We start from the raw sequence: 12,844 nt of genomic DNA, 5'->3' as shown, positions 1-12,844 counted from the left end.
TATAGTTGATTATGCCAGTCAGTCGACAGCCAGTATCTGTTATTTTCCCTTTTATGTGAACTATACTGCTTCTAGGGAATTTAGGTTGCACCATGAACAAAATTACAGTCCAAGCCTGAGATGATGCGTGGTTATTAAAAAATTAAACTTACTGAAAAACTGTACAATTGAATAGGTACAAATATGTGCTTAAAAGTCATGCAACAGATAAGAAATGGTTTGTATGTTCCATTTGTTTTTGAATAAGCTTCTTTAAATAGACCCAATAAAACATACATTTGAATAACTACTTAATGACAAAACAAATTAACATCAACATTGAGTTGTATGAAGATTAGGGTGCAAGTTAACAGTGATAAGCAGTCATTCTACTTTTACTGTCTGCATTGATATCTTATCAGATTGTCTGGACTAAAATTAATAATGTCACGTTAATGGAAATATACTGTATCTAGCTTAGAAATAATCAGTGTTAAGAGGGTTACAATCAAAATTATTATTGAGGCTCACTTGGTTATGCAACAATCTAAGAAATCACAGACTTACCTCTTTTTTGTGTAAAGAACACACAAACTGCAATGAGCACGCTGGCAACAATGGTAAGGATTATAACAATGGTGAATAGCCTCCTCCAATTCCAGGTTCCTGTATAATCCGGCTTTTTCATTTTCCCATGCATTCAGTAAATCATCCAAAAGATATAAATCTGAAATACTTCAACTGCAGCAATGTCTTTCAGTCATGGATGCAGTACAGTGAAGAAGAAGAATTTAGATGATCTACAATTTTCAATCTTGCAGTAAACTCCCAATGAATTCCATTGATAGCTGTCTCTGAATTGGGAGTTAAGTTTGATGCCGTTGGCAGTTGTAGGCCATATAAACATTGGTCTATCAGTACCTGTATTATATGACTCAATGTATCATCAATGATCAACTACTAAACTGAGGTTGTTACCGCTGTTGTGCCCTCCTTAGGCAAACTTTTTAAGTATTGTGGCTTGGCACTGCAGCAATTTATGAAGTTCCCTGAAAGTGCACTCACACCCTGTACATGGTTGTTTACAAAGGTACAAATCACAGTGACGTTAAAGTGAACAAGGACTAAGGCGCAAGTGGGTGAGGTGGGGTTTGGGTGAGTGTGATTCTAGTAAGAAAATACTTATTACCCAATGTAACATCATTAAACATCATGCATTTGCTGACATTTTTCATACAGTAAGTGCTGGAAATATGCATATACCTTTTTCAAAATAATTAATGAACACTTAATACACTTAACACTTAAGTTGTAATATTTAAATTGTATTTGCTTGGTTGTTGACATTCATTTCAATCCAATATTTACTTGCTGTGACATAACTGGGCATGAAGGTCATATTACTGTGACATGAGTGACGTTATATTGAGCAACTTATGGACAATACAGTCTTTTGAATTGTATAGACAAGCCATAAATAGTGTTAAACATGATCCAAGTACAGCTATTAAACAGTCTCAATAGCACCAGGTGGGGACCTGTGACGAGGTTAAACACAAATATTTCTCTTAATCTTTAAGTCACAAGAGGTTTGGGTAAAGCTCTCCACACCTCTGTTTGACATGCAAAAAAGAGAATATTTCCTTCTCACTATGTTATGCTTGACTGCATTTAATTCATAACAGAGTTTTTGTATTTGGGTCATTTTTTTAATATACAATCTTATTTGTTATGTTCTTGAAATACACTTCATATAGCCCATAACTGTCCTGAGTGTGTCCAAAATGTTTCATCAATGCCCTGCTGCTTCATAAATTACAGATGCATGGGAAAGCTCAGTACGCCAACATGTTCAAGAATCAAACTAACTTTTATTCCACAATCCTCAAGGAAATGAAGCAATGTCAACAGAAACAACTAAGTTGTGTAATTGTTTCTGCCCCACTTTCATATGACACCTGGGTGTTGTTTAGTGTGTCTTGGCACAAATCAGTCTTTTTATCGCTATATGATAAACGCAAACCACAGTTGATTGATTTGGAATCGGGACCTGTTCAAAATACGAGGGGGAGAATGGAGGAAGTTGAGCCAGTGGGTTTAATGAGTTGATCTCCTGTATCTAGGTGACCATTAACAAAGGTAGTCATTTGACCACGTTAAGGAAATACACTTAAAATAACTCAATTCATGAAGCACATGGAGAGAGTGGCAAGCAAACAACAGCCAAAAGAAAATGATAGCATAATTGTGGACCTAAGCCACTATGTGAAACAGTTTTGTCAAGACGGAGGTTGTAGATTAAAATGGTAAAATGTGATGTGCACATAATGTTTGATGACTGTTACAAGTCTTACAATGTTGATAATATCCACCTAATTTTTGACTAATGGAAAGTTGAAGCAACACACAAATGTGTTGTACACAAAAGCACATTTAGACATACATTCATTCTGTCATACACACAAAGATTACAATTTAATCTTTACTGAAAATGTTAAGTTAGCGTGTTTACCAGGAACACACACACATATGGATTAACTTAAAAGTCCTTTGTTAAGTTGATGGTATTAGTAAAGTTTAAAAAAAATCTCAAAATTATTTGATTTTATGTCATTTTTATATCAGTCTTTAACGGTGGCTGTTTACACCTAGAGGGCTCATGTTACTCCCACCTTGGGGCAAGTTGTGCCATACAATTACTTTTTTTGATTAATAATTCTTCTGAAACCATCATAGATAACTTGTTATAATTTCAATGGGGACACAACCAGAGGTGTATATACTGTAGCACTATTCAAATAATTACATTTTTATTTTATATAAAATGTAAAAAGTAGCTTATCTTAGCCCATTCTCCAGTGTTTGTGGTACTTTGTTACATGATTTGTAGAACCTCTGTGTATTGATCTGCAGAGCTAATCTCTTTTAGTGAACAGGTAACACAAAACACTAAATATAGAACTAAACGTGCAGTGTACTGTGCTTTCTCTGGACTAGGTTTGACAAAGACAACATGCACATAGGTGTCAGCAATCTTTTTTGTACAATGAGTTGTTCAGGAAGACATTTACTGCTTTAGGTTTTTAACCACAGAATAAAGTGGTGTGACTAAGCTTTAGAAGTTAAATTAATCCATTACTGCAACGTTTTTCCATTGTAATCATGCAAAGTCTGAAACTGGTTATTTACTTTATGCATGGTTTATTTTGGTGGTCATTATTACAAGGTAGAGCTGATAAAATCAGGAATTTAGTCTATAAATCTTGATCCTGTAATGGGAAAACATATCACAAGGCCGCTACCTTTTAAACACACGGTTGGTGGTTATCATAAATCTAAAATTGGCAACCATTATGTGTCTTCTGTCAGTAAACAGTGATTTACAAAGGTTTCCAAAACACACAGTATAAGGGTGGAGAATGCACGTCTAAGAAGGAACAAGGTGCTGTAAAGCTTGCCAATCATCGTATCAACAAACCCACCCACTTCTGATTTCTTTCTTGTGTTTGACATCGTTGACGTTCACTATTGATTCATGTGTGCACATTCAAATACATGCAGGCCAAAAAAAGAACCAACGCAGACCAAAGAAGGAGGAATGATTCCAAGGTTCACTAGTCAGGTTGAAAAGAAACAAAACAAATTCATTTCTTGACATTCTTGGGCAGATCGTCTGTAAAGGTCAGAGTTGCACAAAGCATAAAAGAAAAAAATCTGCAACCTAACGTCAAACAAATTCAATAATAATGAAATACTTTATTTAAATCAAACGAAACAGTAAATACAAACAACTGCCTGTTATGGCACTGCACTCTCAAAAACAAAACCTGAAGTTATTGAATTTGATTTGATTTCACAAAACTCAATTTTAATATGAGTTGGTCAGAGCTGCTGCTAAAGCAACTACAACTACAATATGCCATATTTGACGTTGCTTCCTCCAGTCCACCCAACAAGTTAGGAAATAAATCAATCGGTTGTGTGTCCACATAACTGTGACATCCTTTTGTTCTGGACAGTCACACACAGTTCCCAGCTTTAATTCTCACACTTCAGCCTCCTTCTGTGCCTCCTCCTGACCATCCTCTGTTCCTGTTCCTGTTTCTGTCAGCATCGCTCGGGCTCTTCGACGCTCTGCCTCTGTTATTGTCATGGGGTGCAGAGGGAAAAATCCAGCAAACCCTGTTGAAACAGAAAGTGGAGAGAGGAAGACCACATCTTTCACTACAAGCTTTCCCAACTATGGTGTAGACATTGCCTAGAGATGCTGACATTTTTTGCAAGCTGATATATCATAATTTTTAAGATAATTTGGATTTTTTGGAGAACCAACTTGGTAATACAGATGCTTGTTATCATCATGAAAGGCTAATTTGATCTGTATCTGTACAATGCTTTAAACCGGAGGGCATGGATGACGTGCTTGAGTGCACAGTTAACACATTAATACTTAACATTAGTCATCTGTACGGTTGAAGATAATAAAAAGAAGGGAGTCGACGTTCCAAAGAAAAGTCAGCACAGATAAGTATTTCTCAAGCTGAATATTGCCTAAAAGGTGTTGGTGCTCATAAAAGTTACAGATTTACCTCCTTGATTAAACAAATCACTACAGAGCAGCAATATTCTGAAGACAGGCCCACAATAAACTGAAGCAATGTTGAGCCACCTTAAAGAACATGCTCATGTAATAAATACACACCTAGAAGTTTGGCCACTGGCTTTGTCGGGTGTGCGCCACAGCCGATCCAGTGCTTGATTCGGTCAAAGTTGAAGCTGACGAGTTTCTCGTTGTAGATGTTCGGGAGTGGGTCGTAGGTACCCAGCTGCTCTATGTATTTACCATCTCTGGCCCTTTTGTTGTAAGCTGCCACAATGCGATAAAAGGGTCTGTTTGCTTGTTTGTGGCCTGCAAGAGCCAATCGGATGACAACATAACCCCCGTGGTACTTTTTCAGCAGGAGTGATGCTGCAGAGGGAAAATAAGCACAGTAAGCATGGTCAAAGAAAAATAAATATTTTTTTGTAAGCATTTAACACCTCACTGCATCAGTGAGAGATTGGTAACCCCCATTCTCCAATAAAGACTGTATTGTCTTTATTGGAGTGGATTTACAACAATGTGCAAGTCATTTCCTGAGAGGCATATTTCATATCATAAAATCTTGTGTACACCAAGGACTGACATCTTACTTAGCAACTCTGTTTACCACATGTCTGACTTCCTCCTGTTTCAAACAAAATTACTTCCTTGAACAAGATGAAGGGCAGAGCAGTAAGGGGAAGGAGAAATAGTGAAACGGCCGCAACTTGCTTTGGTGTAGAGTTAAATTGTGTCTGTTGCTTTTCTTTTTTATTGTGATATACTACTGAAATCTGCTCTATAAAGGTGGTACAAATACACAGCAACCAGTTTGTTTACACATAACTAAGACAAATGCAGTATAAATCCTACATTATAAAGTTCAGTTTCTGTTAGAAGTGTTTCATAAATGTTCTAATATTTAGTCTGTTTTTGACATGAAGAGGGTGGACAACATATCAGAAACATTTCTCGGAACATAGCACTGTAAATCAAAATAAAAGCAATTGAAACCGCCCTCTTCTTAAAACTAGCAATAGAGTTAAATCAGTGCCTCTCTAAAACAGTACAAACAAAAACTAAGTATCATGACCTTCACAAAGAATTGTAGTTTTCACTGGGAGTATCGACAGAAATTGGAAGCTGCGTGTACTTGATAATGTGTCAAAACAATTTGTCAATTAATAGACTGACAGAAAATTAATCAACATAAAATGCGTTACTCAATAAAAATTCACCAAAAATTGAAAATGTAGTCATTATCTACTACCCCCATGCTGATGGAAATTAGGGTTAAGTTTCATAATCCACAAAACATTTCTGGAGCTTCACAGCAAAAAAGCCTTGCAGCATTCTCCTAAACAACTGAAGTACATGGGAACTTGTTTGAAAACATTAAGAAAGGAAAAAAAATGAATTGAATCAGCTCGTCCAGCAGAATCCAAGTCTCCTGAAGCCCCAAGATACCAAAATGATTTGAAAAGACTTTATTTACACCCTTGACACTGTGTCAAGCTTTTTGCACACACATCAGACATGATGTGCGCTAACACTTTCAGCTCAGAAGCTTCAGAGACAATTTTGGCTTAAGCAAATCAATATGGAATCTCAGGGCTTCCTGACGCTTGGATAATGCTGAACGAGATGCATGGAGCCATTTTGTGCTATTTTTTTTTTTTTTTTTTGGGGGGGGGGGTATTTCAAATCAAGTATCAATCTACTTCAGCTGTGTAGGAGAATGTTGCATCGCTGTTTTTTGGGTTAACTTAACCTTTAAGAGTTTGGGATACATTTTTCCTTATTCCTGCTGTTGGGTTATAAAGCACTGAATGGTTTAGGGCCATAAATACATTTCTGATCTGCTGCTACATTATGAACCATCCACACCTCTGAGGTCGTCAGGTACAGGTCTGCTTTCAGTCCCTAGAGTCAAAACTAAACATGGAGAAGCTGCATTCGGTTATTATGCGCCACACATCCTGAACAAATAAACTTCATAGTGACTATTGTGTGCGGAAGCTGCCCTGGGTGCTTTTACTGAATGTCAGTCTTAAATAGATGCGATATTACATTCACTTGTCTCGCTAAATCTCTGCTTAAGTCCCTGCTGCCACAAGACAATGCGCCCTTTCACACTGTATACTCACATAAGTGAACCATGTTGTGTGCTGGCTGGATAATCCTGCAACAAAACAAAAAAAGTCACCTTTAAACCGAAGTGTATATTAGTAACTTTCTTTATCAGCAACATCAGCAGTGAGTCTCATACTTTTACAAGTTTACTACACATCCAATAACCCTTAAAATGTCCTTTAATGTCAGGAGTGTAGCTACGGAGATGTTGCTAACGGCTAACATTAATAGTACAGAGCATCTCCTGCTTGAAGACAACGTGTGGTTAAAAAAAAAAAAGCAAATAATATATATCAAAATACCTTGAACGAAGTAACACAAAATCTCCGCAGATGTCGCCCTTTTAATTGCTGGCCATATGATATAAAAAAACGTAAATAACTGTATGTTTTCAGCAGCAGAAGTAATGTCACATTTAACAGTGCGCCGCCATGTTTAAACAGGAAGTGACGTAGCTGCTCCAGCGTCTTTCCAGCCCATTGACACAAGATGGCGCTGCTGCACTGCTCTCCAATGTAGCACACGAAACTGAAGGTCTACATGACTCCGTGCTACTCTGGAAAAGGTAAGTTTGTAATGTGAACTTCGACGTTACAGCTTAAATATTTAAAAAATAATTTATGTCGGCCTTGAAAATGTCCCTTAAATAAGAAAAATATGCCATTAGACGTAGATAGGTGTTGCATTCATACTGCAGTTGTATAATGCATAGTCTGTTTTGGTCAAAGATCTCAGGCTAGTAATACTGAGGTTCTTAAGTTGGCTAAAAGTAGTTATAACACACGTTGAAATAATATTTGACCAGTAAAAGTTATGTATTTAAAGTTTCAAGTAAAAGCATAGTACTATTATCAGCAAAATGTACTTCAAAAGTAAAAGTAGGCCGACTCATGATACAGTGTTGGCCAGTGTTGTTTAAGGCTAATATAATATGCTATTGCTATTAATTCAGTTGATGTATTTTTATTATTGTGTTAGCATGTAAGCAGCATATTAGTCTTTTAGCTGGTTGAGGTAGAGCTCATTTAAACAACTTTTTATGCTGTTGTGTACTTTAATTCATATCATATTTTATAAACAGATGTTATGTTTTGTATGTCAAACATTCAACCAGTAGCTGTCAGGCAAATGTAGTATGATAAAAAAGTACACAGTATTTATACAACATACAGTATTACCTTAAATCAGTGGTTTTCAAACACAAAAGGGCAAGCCAAAATCTCAAGGCACATATGTATTCATATTGATGCAAAATACCCTCAAAAACACGTTATCTCATCATCCTGTCCATGTTTATTTTGGTGCCTTGTAAGGTTTTAAAAGGAGTTTTTAGGGCTTAAAATTTGCCTCTGTATTAGGAAATGAATGTGTACAAAGTAAAGATATAATAACTTAAAAAAATATCCATTGCTTGTTGTATAGTTGTATTTAGCAGTAATAATCAATGTAACAAAATCCCAGGGCACATATGGACTTGCCTCACAGCTCACCATTTGGGAAACATTTGCTTAAATGTTATAGAACAAAGACTAGATATATAAAGTGGGATACAATTGAAATTATTTAAATGTTTTCTGTAAGGGACTGCTTTTGATGATAAAATAAACAGTGATTTCAGTGCCTTATTAGGGTGTAGTATAGCTACATTTATTGCTATTCCACTTAACTGTCATTGGTCAAATACATAGCGTATATGTATCACATATATAGCCTACATAGGTTATACAGGCAGCCAAATGCCTGACATGTGTGAATATGTAAATGTACTCAAATTTATCTAAATGCAAAAAAAAAACATGTATAATCCAGTTTCTAGTTTTAGTGAAGGTAAAGCGGGGACAAAGATAATATCATAAGCATGACAATAACAACAAAACCAGCTGCTACATTTATAATTATGACTTTGTAAGTGTCACTTGAGGTTATAGGCTGTCTGGTTACAACTGTGCTGTCAGTCATGTCATTTTTCATGTTCGCCTTTCTATAATTTCTATTCTACATGTGTTGTGTTGTGCCTTACATCAGCAACGCATTGAGTTTCAAATCAGTTTCCACTGTTGACCCCAGCAGAGATGAAACACTGATTTCCTGAGAGCGCTCATGAATTCTGGGGTCATTGCGTTGCCTGATGTCGTCCGAGAGCACAGAGATTTCTGCCCACTGGGAGCCCAACTACCCCCCCAGTGTTGGAACATGGTGATTTCACACTCCTGTTGTGTAAAGCTTGTTTTTCTGTCTGTGTGTGTGTGTGACAAACACATGTTTTTTTTCTGCAAGGAGAGGTCACTGAAGACACAAAAGAGACGGGCTCTTGTTTGTGATTCTGAAAATATCCCCCTGCCCTTGTGTGTCTTCATCAATAAAGCCAGTTATCACTTTTAACTGATTGCAAAAAGATAAAAGAGACACAAGACTTTTGTAAAATACTTCATTTAATTGTGTAAAACCCTCTTTCCATAAAATGTATTTGAAATACTTTCAGTAATACAGAGATAGTTTCGTCTCTAATTTAGTCTAACTTATCTTAATGATAAACCATTAATACAGAACAGCAGCTCTGATGTTATTGCGAATTAATAATGACAAATATCAAAGCCAAAATACTTTAATTACCAAAATAAGATAATACTTAATACTGTATTTTGAACAAATCTAATTGACATATCGTAACACATTACTAAAACACTCACATACATCTTTAACTGAAAAGAATAACAAGATTACAAGGATATTAGTTCAGAAAAGATCTCAGAATTTTTGTCAGTTTGGTTTGTCACAGAAATCATGTCAGCAACCAGACAAACAACGTAACACAAAACATTGGCTTCTCAAAAATCAGGGCTGAAATTTCACGAGGAGGGTGTCATTATGGGGTTGACCACGTTCTTTCTGTGAAAAAATCTGAAAATGAATAGAGGCTTTACACAGCTAGGCAGCAAACAAAATGCATCTTACATGGTGAATCGGCAATGCGTGATTATCTGAACGGTGACATTGATTCTAGTTGTGGCTCAGTCTCTCGTGAGGACCCCATGCTCTTTGGGATACCAAGACGAGTTGTTCCTCCTCTAATCATCTGTGACAGTTCAGTTAGAGACGCTCAGATGACCAGATATTTTACTTGGAAAAAACAAGACGAGTCTGCTTTAAACGAAGAGAGCTGCTCCAGACATTATAGTAAAAGATGTCTGAATTTAATTTGATTATGTGGAAGATTCCACTAATATCATCTAAGCACTGAGCTTGCTCTTACATCGTGCCCTTATTAATACCTCTCACTACATCTGTAAGCTGAATTAAAGCAACATTTAAGATCATTTGAGGTCATGGGTTTATTCAACCCAGCATAAAGGCAGTTTGTGAAACAGTGATGAAATGTAATATATGGGAGTCATATACATTGACATGAATGCTCACTTTTTGTCATGACCCTCAGCACCACTTTAAAATGGAAAGTTCATGTGTATGTACATGAGTCCTAAAAGTTAAAGGTCCTTTTTTTAAAAAAAAATATAAAAAAAATAAAATTGATTGTTGAGTCTCACTCCTAATTCGTCAAAAACTGAAGCTTTGGAATGGCAGCCGACCCGTCCTTCAATCCCAACGCGTGAGTTTTTGATGAGTTGGGGATGAGACTCAAAAAATTTTCTCACAAATAGGTCCTTTAAATTTCACCACTATTTCAATAACTGACTTTAGCATATAACCAAAATCACAATGTTATACCTTAATCAAAGTGAATCCTACATAATAAATGTCGTGACTGTTTCACATACTAAAAATATCTTTGTCTAACCTTAATCAAAGTGCTTTTGTTGCCGAAACTTAACCACAGACCGAATACAAACCCTGGATTCTGGTGTCACAATCTTTGACTTTGTACGTCCATAACCCACTGCGATCTCCTTCCCCTGACACCAGCGCGGTTCATAAATCTAGTGTTTCATTCAGTCAAAGAAAAGTGGTGCAGGCACGAAATATCACACAGAAGTCACAAAATGAAATACAAAAGTAGTGACTTTGTAAACGAATCCTGTAGATCATATTTTGTGATAGTTTCACAAACTGCTATGATAATGTGGGGTTATTATATAGTCCTAAACATGTTTTCTTTCATATAATGTTGATTGATGGAATTAGGGTTAGGATTCAAGCTAAAAATTGATAGCCATGTTTTTTTATGATTTAACAATATAACATGATAGATCTTTCCTTATTAACCAACTAACTGCATGGTTGTGCATTTAAGTTCACACTTTCTGTCATGATTTGTATCCTTAACACACTGACAGAAAACAGAATTTAAGGGAAACTTTGACATTGTTGGAAAGATGTCCTTACATTTTTGGTTGAGAGTTAGATGAGAGGGATTATCCCACTTTTATATTTACACGCAGTTTTACATGCATGTGGGCTGGGGTGTCCAAAATTACATCTTGCAAAACCTTAACATTCATCTTCTAATGCCTGCTGAATTATTTTCAGACAAGAAGTCGGTTTGAAGCAACTTGAAGCTTAAACATGGCAGGTAAGAAGACACCTTGGGCTTCCCAACACAGACATACGACGTATAGTATACATTAATTTATATAGGTGAGTGATGTCAACTCTCCAGCCCCCCTAATGCCTTTGAACTATGTAATGAAGCCATTATAAGCCCATGAAAAGTGGGAGGGCATGCAATCTCTTTCATGCAGTATTGGAAATGGTGCAGGGACATTCCGTCATGATCACAACCATGAAACATTTCTCTGTCCAAAACGAGACAGCACAAGTGAATATTCATTTGTTGAATGAGCCACGCCACCCATAAACATCTTTACGTTCCCATGACTACTTCCGATGACCACTCAGTAGTCATTACTACATTGTTACATGAGTGCTCAGTACACACAGGTAGGACCACGCCCATTTTCAAACTTAATTTTGACTTCAACTACACACCTGTAAAGTTTCAGGACTGCATCTTACAAGGTTGTGATGCTATTGTGGTGACAGAATCAGTCACCAGACAGACAGACAGACAAGGTGGAAACAATACCAGCTACGTTAGACTGGACAGGAATGATTGGAACTGGGTTACAGTGATCTGCAACTTAAAACTAATGTGGGCCAGAGGCGTAAAGTGAGGAGCCAGTGGCCCTTTTCCTACATTCTACCTCCATAGGTCCAGCACCCTCACCCGTACCACACCCATCTTCAAATTCAGCCTTAATTTTTTATCTCAACTACACACCTGTAAAGTTTCAGGACAGCATCTTGCACGGTTGTGATGCTATCGCAATGACAAAATCTGTCCACAGACAGACACATAAACATCACATTCACAGTCCGTATTAGAGCTTGCTTTAACCACTGAACCACTGTGCCACCCAAACCTCTCTAAAGGCTCCCGCCGTTTTATGCTTCTTACTTCTGACCACCATTTCTGCAACAGATAATGCATCTTCTAAGGCAAATCATCAGGAAAATAACAATCAGTCAATGTGCTTGTCTAGACCAAATGACAACCAAAGTTCCTCATTAATTAGATTATCTTCTCTGGTATTTTTTATTGTTGAAAACCTCCACATTTATTTTAAGATTGCATCTATATATAAGTTTTACGTGAACTGTTAAATTGTTTACAACACACTATAATGTAATCCTGAGCAGATACTGTGTGAGTATAGTATAAGTATAATGAACACACAGTGATGGAAATGTATTGACAACTATATTGAGAACTCATTTAAAGGCCTTTAATCTGCTTACCACTATGTTTTATTGTGGTAAACTGTTTATGAAGTGTGTGTATATAAATGCTTATAAATGCTATAGGGTAGGTTTTTTAAAATTATTTTTCCTTCTTAGATTTGTTGTCTTCTTGTCTTCAGTAGAAAGTCAAGGAGATAAAGACTAGAAATTCTCAAGAAAATGTTGAACATTTTTTAAAGACATTCAAATTTGTGTGTTTTCCAACCACATGGTAGTTTATGTGTTTTTTTAAAAAGTTTGTTTTTTGAAAGGAACCGCATATGCGTAAGATTCCTCAGCACGGTTAGTCAGAATAATGGATCCTTTCAATCACAGGCGCCGTGTGACTTCTAGTCTGTGAGCTCTTTGTGATGCCCTCCACTTTCTTAAGCATCTGTGTCCAGCTCGAGCGGA

The 12,844-nt window shown here is 36.6% G+C and overlaps 1 protein-coding gene across 1 annotated transcript; it reads right to left on the bottom strand.

Moving 5' to 3' along the window:
- Positions 1-3,715: 3,715 nt before the first annotated feature.
- mrps16 (mitochondrial ribosomal protein S16) lies at positions 3,716-7,137 on the bottom strand. The gene is made up of 4 exons (XM_073468224.1): positions 6,997-7,137; positions 6,709-6,743; positions 4,682-4,948; positions 3,716-4,161 (listed from the first exon to the last, which is right to left on the bottom strand). The coding sequence occupies exons 2-4, from the start codon at positions 6,719-6,721 to the stop codon at positions 4,025-4,027; spliced, it is 417 nt and encodes a 138-aa protein (XP_073324325.1). The 5' UTR covers positions 6,722-6,743; positions 6,997-7,137; the 3' UTR covers positions 3,716-4,024.
- Between the last annotated feature and the right edge of the window lie 5,707 nt (positions 7,138-12,844).

Source organism: Pagrus major, chromosome 6 (genome assembly GCF_040436345.1).
Source record: "Pagrus major chromosome 6, Pma_NU_1.0".
In the NCBI taxonomy this organism is placed as follows: Eukaryota; Metazoa; Chordata; class Actinopteri; order Spariformes; family Sparidae; genus Pagrus; species Pagrus major.
Note: the sequence above shows the minus strand (reverse complement) of the source record. Positions and strands in the feature narration are given on the sequence as shown.

Bases quoted from the DNA above. Each gene is read 5' to 3' on its own strand.
- mrps16 (XM_073468224.1), bottom strand. The intron at 4,162-4,681 runs GTGTGTATTTAT...CTGTTTCAACAG, and splicing joins GCCAGTGGCCAAACTTCTAG to GGTTTGCTGGATTTTTCCCT.